General features: G+C 32.4%; 1 protein-coding gene across 1 annotated transcript; it reads right to left on the bottom strand.

The window, feature by feature from the left end:
• Positions 1-1164: 1164 nt before the first annotated feature.
• Positions 1165-3535, bottom strand: LOC107493640 (transcription factor DIVARICATA). Its single transcript, XM_021135470.2, has 2 exons — positions 2188-3535; positions 1165-1781 (listed from the first exon to the last, which is right to left on the bottom strand). The coding sequence occupies exons 1-2, from the start codon at positions 2664-2666 to the stop codon at positions 1253-1255; spliced, it is 1008 nt and encodes a 335-aa protein (XP_020991129.1). The 5' UTR covers positions 2667-3535; the 3' UTR covers positions 1165-1252.
• Between the last annotated feature and the right edge of the window lie 18290 nt (positions 3536-21825).

Raw genomic sequence — 21825 nt, 5'->3', positions numbered from 1 at the left:
ATAACGAATGCGTTCCTCTCATTTCATTACTACTAATAAGGAATACACTAACATAAAGTGGTTAATTTAATTTAGAAAAGGATAAAGACATATGTATCAAGAAGTTAGACAACCAAATTGTGATCAGTCATTTGTTCTTAAGTAAAATATTTATAATAAAAAATAATCATTACATTAAATGTAATTTATTTGAAACTACTAATTTTTTTTTGTGACAATTTGAACCTACTAAATTATACATTATTTAAAGTAAGAAAGGTAATTTATAATTAATGGCAAGTTAATAGGCTAAAGAGTTATTTTTTTAGTGAAGTAAAGCTTAGGTTGTCTCCACAAGTGGGTTCAAAGAATTTGGCCAATCAAAATAAGAGTAGTGAAACATTTAAAATTATGTTTTAATACATAGAGGCTCCGTACATATAGAATCACATAATAATAAAAATAATAAAAAGACTATGATGCTTTATTTGGGCTTAGATTTCACTATTTCAGTGTCTATTGTACACTATTACACTTAAAAAATTACAAATAAAACTCTCTTTAACTAAATCCTTAAAAATTAACTAATTAATTTGTTAATTACCTAATGAATCCTACTTGTACATCTTATCTTTGGAGAACAATTGCTAAGGTATCATAGTACAATTTTATTAAACCTACACTAAAAATTAACCATCAAATCAACCATTAATATATAATATATATTAAAATACAAAATATACATTAAATCACTCATACATAAAAACTGAGTTAATGATTTTTTGTAACGTGTACACAGTACTTTTTATCCTGCTATGAATCACTCAACTAGTGAAGTTTTAGAAGTGATTGAAAAAACAATAACTATATGCGCCTTCCTTAAATCACACTTAAAACTTATGCCTAAGAAGTGTCTTAAAACAAAAAACATTTTCCCTATTTTCATCTCTCTCTTTTTAAATAGACTTCAAATCCATGATAAGAATTATGCAGTAATCTAATGTAAATATATTCACATAAAACTAGGAAGGAAAATCGCACAAGCACTATTTTACTCTCTCTCTCTCTCTTTCTCTCTCTCTCTCTATATATATATATATATATATCTCACCTTCCTCTGCTGGTTACATGCTGGCCAAAATTCAATAAAGCTGCTGGCCCCTTAGACTTTTCCTATATATAATATAACTGAAGAAAAGATAGTACTAGTTCTAGGCATAAATAATTTGAATACAAGCAGCCATATATAATAGTAATGTGTTGTAAGGGACAACTACATTTGGAAAGCAATGTTTTGTGTCTGAAGTGCTAAGTAAGAAGACTCATTAAGAGCACTTTTATGCATATTCTGACCCTGCATCTTAAAACCATAGGAGGAATTAACACCATAATGATGAGACATAAAAGCTTCATCATCATTGTTGAATCTCATAGTGGATACTCCTCCTCCTGAATTTGACTTAGTATCATCATTATCATTATTAATATTATTGTTCCATTGGAATTTCCCTATAGGATTTGAATTTGAGAACACCATGGAATGATGGTGTTGTGGTGAAGTGGATCTCTTGCTGCTATCTTCTGAGGAAGGATTAGCAAGTGTTCTGTTGTTGTCTGTGAGATTAACTGTTGTTATGTCATGGATGCTTGCCCTCCTCTTGTCTTTGCCGCCGGAGAGTTGTCGGATGAAGTACTTCTGAGCATGGCTCGCCACCTGAGTTGGCGTCCGAGTGATCACGAAGTTGCGCGAAATGTTCCTCCAATCTCCTTTGCCATACTTCTTTAGACCAAGTAGGAACAATCTGCACAAACACAACTTTTCATGTTCAGGTCTCAATCCAACAACCAAAAACAGAACATGAATTTGATTAATGCTAACTACAACAGTCAAAGCTCAAAAAACCTCAACACCAATAACAAGAATTACTCACTCAATCACTTTCATCAGTTACTGTCACTCTTTAGTACATTATGAAATAAACCTATCCCAATGCTAGCACTAAGCTATAATTCTAAATCTTAACAAATACATATAATTCATATCAAGGAGATTATAGACTATAAAATACAACCACCAATGCTTACTTTCCTTACTAGATTTAATTCTTATGTTTTGTTACCATTTACAAGTGTATCCAATTATGAAACTTTCTATCATTAAAATTAAACTTAAAAGGTAAAAAAGAAGGTAAGAAGTGATAAGCTTACTTATGCTCTTCTTCAGTCCAAGGCACACCTTTCTTCCTCTCTTGTTCTGGTGTTTTTGAAGATCTCTTTGCAGCAGCACCAATTCCTTTAAACCCATCATACCCAGAACAACTATTGTTGACCCAATCCAATGTAAAAGGTGAAGTAGTTGTTGTTGTGCTGGTACTGTAACCTGGAATTGGTACCAACCCATTTTCAATATCACTAACATCTGCTAACAATTCATGGTACTGCTTCATCACATCAAGAACAGTTTTCCCTGGAATCATCTCAGCTACCCTGTGCCACCTATCTGGTGTATCCTTATCATGCAAAGCAAGAGCATTCTCAAACAATTTGTTCTCTTCATGGGTCCATTTTGTGCTGCTCCTATTATTGTTGTTGTTGATGATGTTGTTATCTCCAAGAAACCAATGAGTTGTGTTGTTATGATGAACATAAGGTGAAGAAGGAGAGAGTACTTCTACTTCCCACTTCATCACACCCAACTAATTAATTGCACAATTTATGTCTATAATTTCAAAGATTTCAATGAAAAGATTCAAACTTTATAGAGAAACAAACATGGGTTTTGAACTTTTGAAGCAGAGGTGGAGGTTTTACCACAACATTACTAAGGATAAATCCCACAAAGAACCTTTTTTTAATTAAAAAAATAAAATTAAAATTCAAAGGAATCAGAATACCCCTTTTTTATGTGTAGGACAAGTGCTCTACAGGAATCTAGAAAAAAAAGACACACTTTGTTTTAAAATTAAGCAAAAAGGAAATTTGAAGAGAATAATACTCCTAAATTGAGATTGATGAAGGAAAGTATTATTTCCTAATTGGTACAAAAGGATTAACCTAGAACCACTACTGAGATCTAATTCCCATGAAAAATTGAAAGATAACAACTTTCATAGATGGAAAGTTCTTACAATTACTTACTGCAGCTTCTAACTTATGCTCAACCCAATTTAGAAAGAAGAAAATGAAAGAAGGAAAATAGGAGAATGCAAAATACAATGAATGGTGCAAACCCAAACTAGGAAAGTAGCAGAAAGACTACAGAATTTAAAAGGGTCTTTAATAAGTTTGAAAAAAATAAAACTTTTTTTGTGGGGGAGAGACAAAATTGGATTTTTTTTTTAAGTTCCCTTTTCCTTGATTCTGAGGAACAGAAAACAAAGGGGGTTGAATTATATGGAAGCTGAAAGCAAGGACACTACCAAGCTTCAAGGAATGAATAAAAAATACAAACTTTGGTTATATAACAATAACAGCAACAATGATAATAATAATGGTCTTTCACAAAAGGGGGAAAGCACAAGAAAGAAAGTGGATGAAGCTGGTGAGCTTTGATTGGGTGCAATATGTTTATGGATCCTGCAACTATATAATATAAAAAATTATAAATTAAAAAAGAAAAAAAAAAGGAAAAGTTCCCTCTTTTTAGTCTTTTTATAATAATAGGAACCCCTTGCTACTGTGCACTTTTTTCAAAAAATATGTAAATAAATAGGAAGACATATATATTTCTTTTATAAGACGCTCTGTTATTTGTTCACATATGCTTGTCAATTTTATTTTATTCATTACTATTTAATTATTATAAATTATTAATCTTAAATAAACCTTTTCTTTTTTTTTTTAAATGTGAATTTTTATTTTGGTTGAAAAGAAATTGGTTTTAGACTTTAATATTTAAATCAATATAGTGGAATTTAATGAAACAAATAACAATCAAGCTCACCTGTTTTGCACTAGTCAATGAAACTCAGTTATATGTATCAAAATAATTGCTTTATTTAAAAAATAAATAAATGATTTCTTGCTTTATCATCACTCCGTGTGTGTTTTTTTCCTTCAAAAAACTACAGATAAGAATTGATTCATAAATGGTGTCTAAAAAATAATAAATAAAGAAGAAAAAAAAGGGAAAATACTCAAAATAGTCTTAAATACTTCCCCTTTTCTTTATTATTATTACTAATTTATTATTAACATGTTGAATACTTCCTTATCAATATTGATGTATATGTACCAACATCCAGGAATACATGAAGTTTTTTAGTATTATTATACTATTCTTCTACCCTTAAATAAGTAGCAATATTTATGTAAAAAGTTGACTTAAAAAATAAAAATTATTGTTTTTATAGAACCCTTATACAAACTAAGTGGTCAAAAAACTATGTAATATAATAATCTATAGACCATTGTACATATCCTTTTGGGGAATTGAATTTGGCCATAAGAACAAAGAGAATATGATGAATCACATGCTGTAGAAAGAAGGGGTGACAATCTTTACTTGGATGAAGTTATTTTAGACCATGATGACTGATATTTGGAATTACAATAAGAATCAAGATTAACTTTTGTTTCATTGAACTATTGAAGAGAAAAATGGTACTCTTAACTCCTATGTTTTGATTTGATAAACCTTTTTAGAGAGAAGTTTGTATTTTATATTTGACAAATTAAAAAACTTACGTATTTGTTTTTGTAATTTTAAAAATTAATGATATTTTTAAAAGTATTTAAGGAAATGATTTTTTATAACATATATTAATTAAAATTAGTTTATACTTATTAAAATTTTAAAAATATATCTTCTTATATATTAATAATTATTTAAATTTATTTTTATATTTATATTTATTATAATATTTTTAGATTTTAAAAATTATTTTATTAAATACAATTATATTTTTAAAAAATCAACTCTAAATTAATTATTATATATTTTAATATATATTTTTTATACATGACTAATTTAGTAGTTTGTTTTTTATATAAAAAGCATGATCGACAATTTTTTTTATAAGAGGTGGGATAAGAAAAAAAGGACAAAAAATTAATATTTCTATTGGAATTTCTCTAAGTTTTAATTTCCTATTAGAATATATTCAAAGTAATTGTTTCCAAATATAGAGATCTATCATATAGTTGATATGATTGTTACAGATAATCTAATTGCTTTGGGTCAAAAATTGAATTTTAGGGTAATAGTTAGAAGTTAGAAGCAACAAATCCAGTTCAGTGATAAATGGAGAGCATTAATAATAACAATTATATATTATAGGTTTTGAACTAGCAAGTAACATTGTAACAATAGGACAAGTTTTTATGTGTGAAACTGTGAATGAATTATTTATATTTATGTTTTTGAATTGTAATAAAATTTTATTATTATTTAAAACAAATAATAAAACTCTTCAACCAAAGCAAAATAATTAAATAAATTCAATTAAATATTGTGTGCATATTTTTTTTCTTTTTTTTATTTATATTTGTGCTGTTTTCTCTTTTTTTATTTTTTCTTTTATTTTTGTGGTCATCGTCATCACCACCATCATTACCTCCTCCTTCTCCTCTTTTTTTCTTTTCTTATTTGATTTCTTTTTTTTCTTTTCTTCCTCCATCATTATTATTATTATCATCGTTATTATCGTCCTCTTTTTATACGTAAATACTATTGTTCATTTTCTTTTAAATTTTTGTATTTGTTCTACTTAATTTCGTTGTGTTATCTGAAATTTTTTCACTTATTCTCTTTTCTATTAAAATTTATATGTAAATCTACAACTCAAGTTTTCATGAAAAAAATTCTTAGTTTTATTATATTATTTAGTTAGAAATTTTGGTATTAAAGTAAAGACATTTCGGTATTATTTTTTAGATTTTTATGTATTATTTTTATATAGAAAATACATTCAATTCATTGAATGTGTAATATGTTTTAGAAAGATTTAAAATAATTCTTCTTCTTTTTTTCTTTTCAAGAGGAATAAAATAAAAAAAAAGAGACGAAAAAGTTAAACAAAGAAAAAGAAATAACTACAATAACACATGAAGAAGGAGAGGAGGAGAAAAAGAAATAAAAATAAAACGTAGTAATAGTAGCACTAATAGAAGAAGGAGGAGGCGGAAATAATGCGTAAAAAAAATAAAGAAAAAAGTATGTAATTTTACATATACGTTGTGTGAGTGGATTTTTTTAGATTTAGGCCAATTTGATCGGATTTGATTTTTTAAAAAATTTAGATGTGTAGCAAAATTATTAAATAAATGAGGATAGTAAAAATCAAATAAAATGATAAATTTAAAATTTGTATTTTGATAATATATTACTAAATTATTTTTCTAAACATTTAAACTATTAAATACAAATACATAATTATTATGTACTTAATACAATAAATTTTTCAGTTTCATTCTCTTGGAACAAATAAATGGCAACATTCTCCCCAACAATTAGTAGGGCCCAACATTATTGATTCATCTCCAAAGTTTTGAAGATGAAAGAGACATACTTTTTATTAACAAATTGAAAACCTGATTTGTATGTTATTTTAATTTGTTACTCCCAACATTAATTTAGGAGTAACACGTACTAATACTAAATTTCAAACAAGAAAAGAAAAGTTAAGCATTTTTGTGGGTGGATCAAACCTTAGCTAAAATTGATGGTCATGAGTGACACTATCCTTTCAGGTAGAATATTTTTATGATCATCATTACTTGTCCAAAAATAAAATAAAATAAAATAAATAGTATTCTTAGTGAGCAACACTCAATACTCGTCAAAAGAGGTGTTGAAAGACATTCTTGATGGCAACTAATAATTAAAAAAATATTTTTTTGAGATTACTTATTTGTTGACATTTATTTTTTATAATAAATATCTCATAAAGATATATTTTTGACAATGATCTTTAAAAATACTCTACTTAGATATTTTCATATATTGGCTCCCAATATTGCTCAATTTTGTACAGTAGTAGATCAATTCTCAAACTAATTTATTTGACATAGTGAAATAAAAAATATACTTGTAGATAAAATACATGTTGTTCTATAGGTTATTTAAAAGTGGATTGTATTTGAGTCTGGTAGGGCTGGGTGTGCATGGGTCGGGTGAAATCGAGTTTGATGTGACTCAGACTTGTCTCGAAATATATACTGAATCTATTTATTACACTTGAATCTGATCCTAGACCCAATGAAACTTATACACTGTCGGGCCACGATTATACCGGGTAAAAACTAAGCCGTTAACATTATATTACCTTGATACCTTCTTATAAGCTAGCATGTGAAAATATCCAAATTTTCAATACTCCAACCATTATTTAACATGATAAAATTCACTTAGAAAAATAAAACAAGAACCAACTCTTCTCTAAAATTAAAACATAACTATAATCAATACTAATATTATCTAATATCACCAAATATTTAAATCAATACAAATAACACAATATTATGCATTGATTAGTCTAAAATCTTATGCATTTTAAACATAAAACATTAACTTATAGTCTTATAATAACTAATAACACAAAATATTAAGGTTTACAATACTTAAATTCCACATAAGAATAGCCATCATCCATCACTAATAACACAAAATATTAATTGTGTATGATTACCGGGCCACCAGGCCGATTTTGGGTGACCCGAGGCATGGCCCGGACCCGACCCGAAATAATGACCGGGTCTGTTTTTGAGACCCTTACCCGACCCTAGACCCAGTGAAATCACACCAAATTAGTCCCTAAAGTGTTCGGGGCCGGGCCGGGTCTTCAGGCCAGGCCGGGCCATGCACACCCCTAGAGTCTGGGTGTGAGGTTCAGACTTCGAATGAGGCTGCGTCCGATTAATCTCGTGTCGAGATGTCGTCGCCCGAGTTCCTCGTGAGGAGGTAGGGGGTAGTAGTTGCAAGACACTTTTATGCTTAAGTTAGCAAGGGTTCCAGCAGGTTTATGTTAGATTGGATCTTAAGTATACCTAAGGGGTGTCAGTGTATTTATAGGTGATGAACCAATAACTACTGTTGGAGTGGCTCCACTATTGGTGGTGGATAACCGTCCTCTTTAACTAGGAGTTGTTGAGATCTCTCTTCTAAAAGTAGGTGAGAGATAATAGGCGATAGTTATAACTCCTTCAGGGGGGAAGTAATCACTTTGTAGTGTTTAGTCCGACCTCTGAAGAGATCGGTTACCCAGTAGCTGTCTTATGGACTTTCTCTGGTTTGGGCCTGGTTTATGTTTTGAGTTAGGGTATGAACAGTGTCCCTACTTGAGTTTGATATTTTGCTTAGGTCGGATTCAAGTATGTGAGAAATCGAATAGGTGATGATAAGCAGAGCTATCATGTCGGTCGCTTAGGTCTTCATTTTCAAGTCGAAAACCCGACGTGATTTCGTAACATCAACCGTTGCGCCTATTGGCTTTTATTTTTGACACGTGGAATGCGATTTCATTGGTAACCACGCACGTCTTTAAATGAGAGTATGATTTTACTGTTTTGTCCTTTGGGTCTTATAAATACCCAACCCTTTATCTTTTTTATTTTTTCACTTCTTCTTCTTCCTATACGCTGTTTCTCTTCTACAAAGAACCCCCTTCTTGCAATCTCTTTCTAGTGCTGAGCATTTTCTCGTGCTGCTCCTTGAAGCGTTAGGATCGTTCGCTTGCTATTTGCTGTTTGAAGGTGTCCTCCGTTTCTTCTTCTAGGTTGGTTTTGTGTCTTCTCTTTTTTCCTTGTACGTTCACTGTGTGGTTGGCTTGTTTTCTTTTGAAGAAAAAGGTTAGCTCTTTGCACTATGTATTGATTTGTGCATTTGAACTAAGGAATTTTGCATAAATATGAAATCTTGTTTGTTGATCTTACTATTTTTGGACTTTGCTATTTCTGTAGTTTTTTACTTTCATATTTTCATAGAAAAATGGTTCTTTTGTGCTTCTTTTTAGTTTGTTGGACTGTTGCCGTTTTCTTTTTGTATTGTGATGCCCCTAAATGAGATTATTTTACTTCTGAAAATGATGTCATTTTTCTTTTTCCAGAGATACCTCTTTTGTGTTTATTGTTGATTCTTTTTGTTTTGAAAAGAGGCCTTCCACTTGTTTCAACTTGTTGTGATGATTTTTATTTTATAATGTAGGTATATCTCTTCTGTATGTCTAGTTCAATTGTTTCGAGAATGTCGTATAAGGTTTCTGAGGAGTTGTCGAGATGGGTAGATATCTCGGTTCTTTCTGCAGTTCCTGTAGTAAATAATGTGTTCGTAGATGAATTTTGCAGACACCATAGGGTTTGTAGTTATAGGGATGACGAGGAGAAGTACGAAATAGTGGTCCTTGACCCAGAAGACCGAGTATGTTTTAACCGTGTTACCACATCGGAATCCCACTTTCTCTTCATGTATGACTGTCTTTTTACCCGACTAGGGGTGGTTTTTCCATTTTTCGATTTTGAAATCGATGTCTTGTCTTTTTGTAAAGTGGCCCCCACCCAACTTTACCCGAATGCCTGGGGGTTTATGAAAATTTACCAGCTCATGAGTCGTGAGCTCGATTTTTCGATCTCTTTGAAGATCTTTTTCTTCTTATTCCAACTTAAGAGACCTTTCATTTCTACTAATAGACAACAATGGGTTTCTTTTTAAGCTATACAAAGTCGAAAAATATTCTCTATTTTCGATGAGTCATTCCATGATTTTAAAAACTTCTTTTTTAAGGTTCAGGCTGTTGAAGGTCACCATCCATTTTTCCTAAATAAAAATCATGAACCTCGCTTTCAACTATATTAGGTAAAGTCAACTCCTATCGATAAGTACAACCTGATATATTTGAATGAGGTTGAGGAGGCTATATTTGAGTTCTCCCGAGAGGCTTGGAGATGGGCTCCAAACCTTGATACGAAGATTTTCTTCTCGGAAAGCCGAGTTATGTTCGTACCGAGATAGGTAGTTATCGTTATTATTGTAGATACTTGTTATTGACCCGAGTTGTTTCCAATTCCCGATGTTCTTGTACGGAAAAAATGAAGAGTGGTTCGAAGGCCTACCAAAAGGTTCAAGAAGCCAAAAGGAATGCTAGAGCTCGGGCCCTATAGCTTCACGATTTGGGGAGGTCAGATACTCCTTCTTCGACCAAATCAGATTCAGGCACTTCTTCCTAATCTAAGTCGATATCCCATCTTCCTCCTCCTCCTCCTCCTTTTGTTGTTACCCCTCATGTCCCTCACTTCTCGGACCCAAATTCCAAAAAATGGAAAATGTCAGATTTTGGAAATATCAGTATTCATGATGCTGGTTTTGATTGGATGAGTTTTTGTGAGAAATATATCCTTCCTCGTAGCTTAATTGTCATGGATGATGTTCTATCAAAAACCATCTCCAAGCCTTGATCTGAGGTGAAATTCAAACAGCATGGGTATGCTTTGCTTTGCTGAAAGAGTTGGAAAAGACTCCTTTGGGTGCTACACAACACTTTCTGGAGGCTTTACAAGTTGAGGTGTCCTTTCTTCGCGAACAAAAAGAAAGAGTGGGAGGAAGAGAAGTCTAGGTTGGAATCCAACCTTCATAAAGCTCGGGAAAAGGAGAAGCAATCTTCTGCTTCTTGTGTGATGGCTGAGGGTTTGCAAAAGAAAGCTGAAGAAAGTTATACCCGAGTCTTTGGAGAAAACATGGATCTGAAAGAGGAGGTGAAGTGACTTAAGGACGAATATGCCGAGTTGGAAGAGTCGGTCACTGAGGGTTCAGATTAGATGTTTGAAAACTTGAAGGCCCAACTTCAAGTTATTGCTCCCGAGGTGGATCCCTCTCTTCTTAACCCCCGACATGGTTGTGATTGACGGCAAGATCGTCCCTCCTTATCGAGAAGGGGACATTCGTATGTCCAATCTGAAGGCTTCAGGGGATCCTACTGGGAAGTCCTCTCAGCCTGAAGTCATGCCAACTGAGGAGACTGTGCCAACTTCCTCTTCTCATCCTGAAGTCGTTCCAACTGAGGAGACTATGCCGACTTCTTCTTCGCAACTTGAGATCTCTACTGATGTGACTTCTAATGTTCAGAATCCTCTTACTGGTCCTTGTTAGTTGCTTTTTCAAGGCCTGACTTGTGGATCTTTTTATTAACATTTTTTTGCGTACTTTTGTGGATGCTAATCCTTTTTTAGGTATTTAACAACTTTTTGAATACCTTTTTATAGATATTTCTGTTTAAGTTGTTATCTTAAATGTCGCAAAGCTTTATAAAAAGCTTGATGCGAGTGATTACCTTTTGAGAGTTTTTTAACTCATAATTTTTTTTAAGTATATGATTTTTCCATTGCTGTACTCAGATGACCGCCTTTTTTTTTGGAAGTCGGCCTTTTTACAACTTTTATTTGGAACTTTTTTCCATTTTGGGGCCCGGACATGTCCGACTTATAAGTCGTGAAACATGGGATTTTATGATCAACATGTATAACTTCTTTACGCTGACTTGTGTCTCGTCGCTTTATCCTGTCGACCATTTAGGTCGAGCAACTGATTTTCGCGTTTTTTCGAGCTTAAGTTGGCGCGTCTTAGAATAAACAATGGAATTTAAGAATACTTTATTAATGAAGAATAATTTACAAAATGTTTTTTCTACTAAGGGTGGTAAATTTTTTGTCCTTAACCCTCGCTTTAATGCCTCGTTAAAACCCCTTCAGGAAAATCCTTTTCGGAAAAAATCATAAAGTCGGAAAAAAGAGTACACCAGGGAGCGAAGTGCACCTCTAGCTATAATATCTCTTCATGTTGCATGCGTGCCACGTCTTAGGAAGCCTGGTCCCTTGCAAGTCGGATATCTTGTTGTAGCCTTTTCCGAATACTTAAACTATCTTAAAAGGTCCTTTCCAATTGGCAACGAGCTTCCCGTCTCTTGACTTATTTGTCCCGATGTCGTTCCTTATCAGGACTAAGTCGTTTGGGGTGAAGCTTTTTCGAATGACCTTCTTATTATATCTTGCCGACATTCTTTGTTTTAGCGCGGCTTCCCTTATCCGCGCTTGTTCTCCGATTTCTGGGATGAGCTTGAGTTCCTCTTTCAGAGCTTGTATGTTTACTACCTCATCATAGAATCTTATCCCTGGGCTTTATTCATTGACTTCAATAGGGATTATAGCTTCTATCTCGTATGCAAGTCAGAATGGAGTTTTTCCAATTGTCGAGTGAAGATTTGTCCGATAAGTCCACAGGACTTGTGGAAGTTCTTCTGCCCATGCTCCCTTTGCGTCTCGTAGCCTTTTCTTTAATTTGGCTAATATAACTTTATTAGCTGCCTCTGCTTGTCCATTGGCTTGGGAATACTCCGCCGGCATGAATTGATGTTTGATCTTCATACTTGCCACTAAGCTTCTGAAAGTTGAGTTGGTAAACTGAATACCATTATCTGTGGTGATGGAATGTGGTATCCCAAATCGAGTAATAATATTCATGTACATGAATTTCTGACTTTTTTGGGCTATGATAGTAGCTGGTGGTTCAGCATCGATCCACTTGGTGAAATAATCTACTCCCACGATGAGGTACTTGCCTTGTCCGGGGGCTTGGGAGAAAGGTTCAATTAGGTCCAGCCCCCATTTTGCAAAAGGCCATAGGGAGGTTATACTGATGAGTTCCTCGGGGGAGCGACGTGGAAGTTAGCGTGCATCTGACACGGTGGATATTTTTTGACAAAGTCAGTCGCATCTTTTTGTAAGGTTGGTCAAAAGAACTCGACTCAGATTACTTTCCTAGCCAGTGATAGGGCTCCGAGATGATTCTTACATATACCATTGTGCATCTCTTCCAAAAAATTTTAGTTCTACAAGTTGGAATACACTTTAGCAAGGGTGTTGATCCTCTTCTATAGAGAACATTGTGTACCAAAGTATAGTTTTTTGCTTCCCTTCGAATTCTTTTAGCCTCCTTTTGTTCCTCGGGGAGGATGTCGAATGTCATGTATTCGATAAGGGCAGTCATCCATCCGAGGTTCATATTGGAGATGGGTAATATGTCTGACTTATTGTCCAATTTGCTGACTGATGGCTCTTGGAGAGTCTCTTGAATCAAACTTATATTATTTCCCCTGACTTAGTATTTGCTAGTTTGGAAAGGGCGTCAGCTCGACTATAAAGCTCTCTAGTTATATGTCGGACCTCAGTGTCATGAAATTTTTCGAGTTGTTCAAGTGTTTTTTCTAAGTACCTTTTCATATTGGGGTCCTTCACTTGATACCATTGATTTGAGAAGTTACTATTTGAAAGTCACTTAAGGCTACGACCTTTGTTACTCCAACTTCTTTAGCAAGTTTTAAGCCTGCAATCATGACTTCATACTCGACCTAGTTGTTAGAAGCGGAAAATTCAAATGTTAAGGAGAGCTCTATTTGAGTCCCTTTTTCATTGACTAAGATAATGCTTGCGCCACTTTCGACTTTATTGGAGGAGCTGTCTACATATAGGCTCTAGGTTGTGGGGACTCCGCCCTTGTCTCCAGTGTATTCTTCTAGAAAGTCGGTGAGATATTGGGTCTTAATGGCTGTCTGAGTTTTGTGCTTCAGGTCGAATTCGAACAATTCTATGGCCCATTGTACCATCTAGCATGTTATGTCTATTTTCTGAAGGATCTACTTCATGGGTTAGTTAGTTCGGACCTTTATGGTGTGTGCGTGAAAGTAAAGTCGGAGCCTTCTAGAAACCAGAATTAAAGCATCTGCAAACTTTTCAATTTTTTTGTACCTCAATTCTAGTTCTTGTAACACTTTGCTAGCAAAGTAGATGGGGTGTTGTTCATCTTGATCCTCCCGTATCAGCGTTGAAGCTACCGCTTTTTCAGTAACGGCTAAGTATAATACGAGTTCCTCCCCTATCTTCGTCTGAGTAAGGATGGGCGGTTGGCTTAAACAGTTTTTGAACTCTTGAAAAGCTTCTTCACATTCTGGAGTCCATTTGAATTGGCATCCTTTTTTGATTAATGAAAAAAGAGGCAAGGATATTAAAGTTGAGTGTTCCAAAAATCTGGATAGTACTGTAAGTCGGTCATTCAATTGTTGGACTTCTTTGAAGCAGGTTGGACTCCTCATATCTAAGATAGCTTTGCACTTATCGGGATTGACTTCAATTCCCCTTTGTGTGAGCATGAACCCCAAAAATTTTTCCAATTCTACCATAAAGGTGTACTTTGTTGGGTTCAATCTCATCCCGTGCTTCCTTATCGTATTAAACACTTGTGAGAAATCGGATAGCAGATCTGCATCTTCCGTTGTTTTTACCAGCATGTCATCTACATATACATCCATTAATTTTCTGAGGTGAGGTGCAAACATTTTGTTCATCAATCTCTGATATGTAACTCTTACATTTTTTAAACTAAATGGTATGACTATGTAACAGTAATTCACTCTTGGAGTGATGAACGATGTCTTCTCCTGATCAGACTTGAGCATCGAGATTTGATTATATCCCGAGTATGCATACATAAAAGATAAGTATTGGTACCCTGAAGATGGATCTACTAAAGCATCAATATTGGGTAGAGGGTATGGATCCTTTGGGCAAGTTTTATTGAGGTCGGTGTAGTCGACGCACATCCTCCACTTTCCATTTTGCTTTTTCACCAACATAACATTTACCAACCATGATGGGTATTTTACTTCCCTTATGAACCTGGATTCTATCAATGCTTGAACTTGTTATTTAACCACTAGATCTTGTTTAGGCCCGAGTTTACGCCTTTTTTGCTGGACAGGTCGCAATTCAGGGTACACAACGAGCTTGTGGGCTATGAGTTCGGGATCAATTCCAGGCGAAGAGGTCAAAATTTTTGCATAAGAGCTTAATTAGACTTCCTTCAAATCTGTCCCTAGGTTCGCTCTTATGTTAGTGGTTTTTCCAACCTCATTCCCGATATGCACTTCCTTTGTCTTTTTTTCAAGTTGTGGTCTCAGGTCGTCTCTGCCACGGATTCTACTGAGTTCAATTGAATTGACTTCTTTACCTTTACCACGTAGATTCAAACTTTTATTGTAGCATTTTCTTCCTAATTTTTTATCCCCTCTTACAGTAGCAATCTCTTATTGCGTCGAAAATTTTATGCAGATGTGAGGGGTGGAGACAACAGCCCCCAGTTGGTTCAGGGATGTCCGACCTATTAGGACATTGTAGGCTGAAGCTACATCAACAACAACGTAGTCGATGCTCAGGGTTTTGGACCTCATCCCTTTACCAAAGGTAGTGTGTGGGGAAATGAAGCCCAATAGCCTGATAGGCATATCCCCTAGCCCGAAGAGGGTGTCAGGATATGCCTTTAGTTCTGTTTTTTCCAATCCTAGTTTTTTGAAAGCATGTTTGAATAGAATGTCAGCTGAGCTTCTTTAATCTACCAAGGTCCTATGACGATTTGCATTAGCAAGTATCATATTAATTATCACGGGGTGATCATGCCCGGGTAGTATACGTTGCGCATCTTCTTTTGTGACAGAAATGGTGGGAGAATTAAGGATTTCTTCTTTCACTTGGTAGTCTTTCTTTAGGTGTCTCTTTCGGGACAACTTAATTAGTCTGCCTCTAGCAAATCCACCTACTGTCATGTGGATATGTCTTTTTGGAGTTCAGGTGGGCCGATCTCTTTGTCCAGTGTCTTCCTCGTCCCTTTTCCTCCTCTTATTTTTAATTGGATGAGAAGGGGAAAGCTTTTCGGTATGGCAAATTTTTCTATAAACATCCACAAGGAAACTAGCAGTGGGGTGTAATTGTGGTACCTACTCGGTTTTTTCGGGTTGTATTCTTCCTTCTTCTTGGGTTCTTTCTCCTTTTCTCGAGCTTGATAAGGATGTGTTTATCGGAAATTAGGTTCTCGTAGCCTGACATTCTCCTCCATATTGATGTACTTTTCGGCTCGCTCTTGTACTTCATTTAAAGAAGTCGGATGCCACTTTGAGATAGACTGGGAGAAAGACCCCTCTCGGAGACCATTGACTAACCCCATTATTGTTGCTTCTGTGGGAAAGTTTTGGATCTTCAGGCATGCCTTGTTGAATCTCTCCATGTAATCTCTGAGGGATTCTCCAATCTCTTGTTTGATTCCTAGCAGATTAAGTGCATGTTTGACCTTGTCCTCTTAAATTGAATATCGGGTGAAAAATTTTCTTGCAAGGTCGTTAAAGCTAGTGACTGACCTAGGCGGCAGGATATCGAACCACTTCATGGCCGACTTAGAAAGGGTTGTTGGGAAGGCCTTGTAAAGGGTCGCATCTGAGGCGTCGGCCAAATACATCCACTCTTGAAATTGCTCAAATGGTGCCTCGGATCGATCATTCCATCATAAATGCTCGTGTCGAGGCTTTTAAAGTTTCTAGAAACCTTTGCTCATATGATGTCTTCGATGAAAGGATCTTCTTCTCCAAGTGGGGTGTCTTCCCAAACTGCGCGTCGGTTCCTACTTCGAAGGTCGATTCCAGCTTTCAGAGCTTTTCTTCCAGCTCTCTTCGTCGTTTAATTTCTTTCCTCAGGTTTCTCTCTACCTCTCTTTGTCACTCTATCCTTTGTAGGAGTTGTTCGAGTCGGTCGTGGTGTCCGTCCAGTAGTCCCATAAGTTCGGTAGAATTGGGTTGATCTTCATTCTCTAGGTCAGGGACGGATCCAGAAATATTATCATGGGGGCCAATAACATATATAATATTAAAAAATTATGCAAAAAATTATATAATGTAAAATGTATTACAAAAATATACCGATAGAGAATATATTTTAAAGTACAAAAAATATATATGTACTTTTTATTAACGAAGTGGTCGATTCTTCGTATTAAAAAATTCATCGATAATAGAATCTGTATTAAACTTTTCAGTAATTTTCTTTTCAATATAATTAAAAGACAATTAGCAAGAAATTCATCTTTCATTTTATTTCTGAGTTATTCTTCACAATATTCATAGCTGAAAAAGATCTCTCAGTTGTAGTAGTTGAAACAGAGAGAATTAATATCAAATGAATCAAGAAAGACGCTCACAAGAAGAAAAAAAATCCACTTTATGGGATTTGAAAATTTTTATTTAATTAAAAAATATTACTAATAATATCTTTTTAGATTTTTCAACATTGTTATTTACTTTTGAGATATTAAAAATCATTAATATTTAGATTAAACTGGACTTTTAGTTATATTAGACTAAATACTAAATAAATTAAAAAAATAAATCATACTTAATAACTTATTACTATTAATCTTTTTTTAAAAAAGTTAGGGGAGGGAGTCGAGGCCTCCATTCGCCCCCTTAGGTCTGTCCCTACTCTGGGTGGTGAATCTCGGAATGAATTCTTTTACGAGGAGGGTTTTCCGAGGTGCCTTCACCATATGGTTCTTCTGTTCTCTGAGGGGGTATCACGATGGCTTGGTCATCGTTGCCTATATTTTGGTGCTCTGGTTTTGATTCGGATGTTGTACGTCCGTCTTCAAAGTGATCATCTGCCATGGGGTGTTAACTTCCAAGTCCCCAGCAACGGCACCAATGTTTCGTGCGTTACCTAAAACTGGGTTGTATTTGGGGCCTGGACATGAGGTCCAGACTCCGAGTGAGACTGCGCCCGATTGATCTCGCGCCGAGATACTGCCGTCCAAGTTTTTCGTGAGGAGGTGGGGTGTTAGTGTATTTGGATCTTAAGTATACATAAGGGGTATCAGTATATTTATAGGTGATGAACCAATAACTACCGTTGGAGTGGCTCCACTATTGGTGGTGGATAACCGCCCCCTTTAAGTAGGGGTTATTAAGATCTCTCTTTTAGAAGTAGGTGAGAGATAATAGGTGTTAGTTATAACTCTTTTAGAGAAAAAGTAATCACTTTATAACATTCAGTCCAACTTCTGAAGAGGTCGATTATCTAATAGCTGTCTTCTGGGCTTTCTCTGATTTGAGCTTGACTTATATTTTAGGTCACGGTATGAACACGTGTATTTTGCAAAATTTAGAATAATTATATAGTTTGGAGCAGCAGTCTTGTTAAAAAAATTGTAGTAACCTATGTTTGCTAAACTAAATTAAAGGTAATTTTTAATAAACACAAACAACAATAATTTGTATTTAATAAAATAATTTTTAAATTTAAAATGATCATAGTAGGTATAAATAATAAAATTAATTGTGACTTAAAATTTGATATTAATAATTTGATTAAGAATAAATTTAAATATTAATTAATATATAAATTTATATTATTTTTTTAATTTCAAAAAACACAAACCAATTTTAAAAAATATCTCTTTAGATATTTTAAAAGGTATCGCTAATTTTTTAAAATTACAAATACAAATGCATAGTTCTTTTATTTCCAACATACAAAGTAATATATTTGTGTTTTATAAAATTACCAACACCTCTCCAACAAATTTTACCAAACGAGAGCTTAGTATATATGCTTCATAAACAAACGTAACAATTATTCATACGTATCGTTATGAGATAATAGTAATACTATATACGATTATATTTATGAAATTTAATTATTTAATATAAGTTTGTAAGTTGATAGTACATTACTTTTTTTTTTGATTTCATTGCTTCCAAGTTGCAACCACTCACCGTGGAGGAGCATCGCCGTGAAAATATTGGTTAAACAGAGTTATTAGTAATAAGTGTTAAAGATTTTGTTAAACAGTGTCAAAAAAATATTGGTTAAAACAATAAAATTAAAAGTTTATTTTTCAATATATTCAATTCATAAAAAATTATATTTAATTTACTTTTTATTAAAACTTTCTTTAGGTGAAAAAAACACTTGTTGAATATTTATTAAGCTTCTTTTTTGGGTGACTTTCTATTTTTAAGTAATTTTTTAAAAAATATTTTAAAAAATAAAAATAATTTTATGCTTAAATATCTTATATAATTTTTTTTATTTAACAATTATATTTTAGTAACACAATAAAAAATATATTTTTTAATTAATTAATAACTTCCAATCTTAGATGCTTAAATAAATAGAGAGTCTATATACTATACTGGGTAGTGATCTGCTTTTATTAGTAGGCATTATTATTTACCCTTTGAAAGATGAATACTTGATTTTACGTAGTTTGGTTTATTGCAGAAAGTGTCCATTGTCGGCAGATAGATAACAAAAATATAAGTCAAGTCTTTAAAACAATAAATACAAAACCTTACTAATTTTCTGTTTGGGTAGTACTCCTTTGGTTCGTTTTAAACTTTTTTTTTTTTCAATTTTCCTTCGAATTGATATTTTAAAATAATCTTCTATTTTTTATTTTAAAATGACAAGTTCGTCAATAGCATTTTTTATTTATTTGTTATAATTAATAGTCGTTAATTATATATTTATTTTAAAACATTTTTTCATTCATCATGAAATTTTAACCGTGAACACAATTCATTTAATTAATTTTTTTAATTATTATATTATGTGTATACTACAATTAGTCACAAAAATCAGTTACTAATATATAATATATGTTAAAATATAATTACACATTGAAAATAAATTAAATTACACATGTATATATTTATAATCAAATATATTAGTAACTAATTTTAGTGACTAATTTTAATGTACGAAGAATATTTTTAAATTTTTTTAATATATATTTTCATATAATTATTTTAAACCAATTAACTATTTAGAGTACTTGTTTAAAATATCAGTATATATTATAAGAACGTGGAGTCCTAATTTATTTTGAAAACAACAAAAATAAAAAATTTAAAACTTTTATATTTAAAAATTAAAAAGATAATTAGGAGAATAAATTAAGATTCTTAATCATTTTTCATATTATAAAATTCTGACATCGGAAATCTATTACTGTCTTAAAAACACAAAATCTAAATAAAAGTGTATATATTTAAAAATTGAGAAAAATCTAAAATAATCTCTGACAATTATTTCAAAAGATAACGAGATTTTTAGAAAAAAAAATATCTAATTCGATCTCTGATATTTATTTTTATAAGACTAATTAATCCTTGTATTAAAAAAAGTTAATATTATTTTTTTGACACAGAAACTAATTAATCCAAAAAAAAATTAAAAGCCAGGTTGAATATTTTTTTTAAAAACTCATTGTCCTTTTAAAATAATTGTCCGGATCGGATAGAATATTCGCTCTTCAAAATTAAAATGAGCCTTTTTAATCACAAAATGCAGTTATGTTACCTCTAATAGCTAATTTACACATGTTAATTATGTCTTGAACATACTATTAATGAAGATGTTGTTTTTATTTGTTATTTTGTTTTTTTTAAGAAGAAAAAGTCACATGTATGCAAGATGAGTTTTTTAATAATAAGAAGTAGGTTCTTGGAATGGGGTTGTTCCTCGAATAATGTGAGTATGTGGATGTGTCCCTATTCAATGGCTTCATTAGTGTGCCACTATGCTCACCCACGGCACATCCATCTCCCAATTCTCTTCTTTTTTTTTTTTCTTCTCTCCAATTATTGCTTCTTCTCTCTCATTTTTTTTATTTTATATCACTCATCAACTCTCCATGCAACTTGCTCTACCATCAAGCTTCTTTGACCAACCTAATTAGTTTATGTATTTACCTTGAGTCTTTAATGAAGAATCAATGAATATATATATTTGGATCATTGATGAATTTTGTATAAATAATTAAAATTAATGTAATTTTCATGTGAATAATATTATATCGATAACAACTAGAAAAGAAAAATAATATAGATATATACATACATATTTACTCTTCCTACTACACTTGTATATACCACATTTCTTTTTTTTAGGTTCTTTTTTCAGTTTTTGATGCATGATTTTTATTAACGATAAATTTAATTATTCTGTTGATCTCTATAATTTTATTAAGAGTAAAGTATCATTTTTGTCTCCAATATTTGGGATAAATTCTATTTGTATCCCTAACGTTTAAATCGTCATATTTGTATCCATAACGTTTATAAAAATGATTTAATGTTATCCTACTATCAATTATACTAACAAATCAGATTATATTTTTAATTATTCTCACTTGTATGTATTCATTCTCAATTAGGTCTCACTTGGATGTGTTCGATTTTAATATTATACCCACTATTTGTGTTTAGATTCAATTATATCCCTAGAAAAGTGAATTATGTAAATGTTGTAGGAATTAGTTTCAACTTTTGATGAGCTATTTTTTGGAGTGGATCATCGATTCTATTTTAGACATTTATATTCTAACTTCAAGAAGAGATTTTTAAAACTCAAACTAAAGCGTCCATGATGTGTAATTGACGGCAGGATAACATTGAATCACTTTTATAAACGTTAGAGATACAAATAAGACGATTTAAACGTTAGGGACACAAATATGATTTACCCCAAACGTTGGGGACAAAAAGGATATTTTACTCTTTTATTAAATTTATAATCAAATCTTTATATTTTTTTCTTTCAATTGGATTTCTACATTATTTTTATTTTATAATTAGGTCCTTTCAAATGTAAAAAATATTAGAGTTCATTGATTTTTTTTAAATCGAAGATATTCATAATTAAAAATTTAATTAGATCTTTAATCACATGTGTTTTGAAAAAAATATCTTTTTAATGTTTGTTACATAAAAATGACCTAATTACAAAAGTGAAAATGGTGTAAGAATTTAATTAAAAAGAAAAAAGTATAAGAACCTAATTAAAAATTTAATAAAATTATAAAAACTAACAGAATAATTAAACCTATTAAATAAGATAGTTTTCAATTATTAGTTCCTTAATATTAAGGTTTTGTTAATAAGTAGTATTTTAACGTTTTTGTTTCTGACAACTTTTAATAGTTAAGAGATTTCATGATTAAAAAATTTCATGTTAAAATTAAGAAATTTTTATGTTACGGTTAAA

This window comes from Arachis duranensis, chromosome 1, assembly GCF_000817695.3.
Source record: "Arachis duranensis cultivar V14167 chromosome 1, aradu.V14167.gnm2.J7QH, whole genome shotgun sequence".
Taxonomy (NCBI): Eukaryota; Viridiplantae; Streptophyta; class Magnoliopsida; order Fabales; family Fabaceae; genus Arachis; species Arachis duranensis.
Note: the sequence above shows the minus strand (reverse complement) of the source record. Positions and strands in the feature narration are given on the sequence as shown.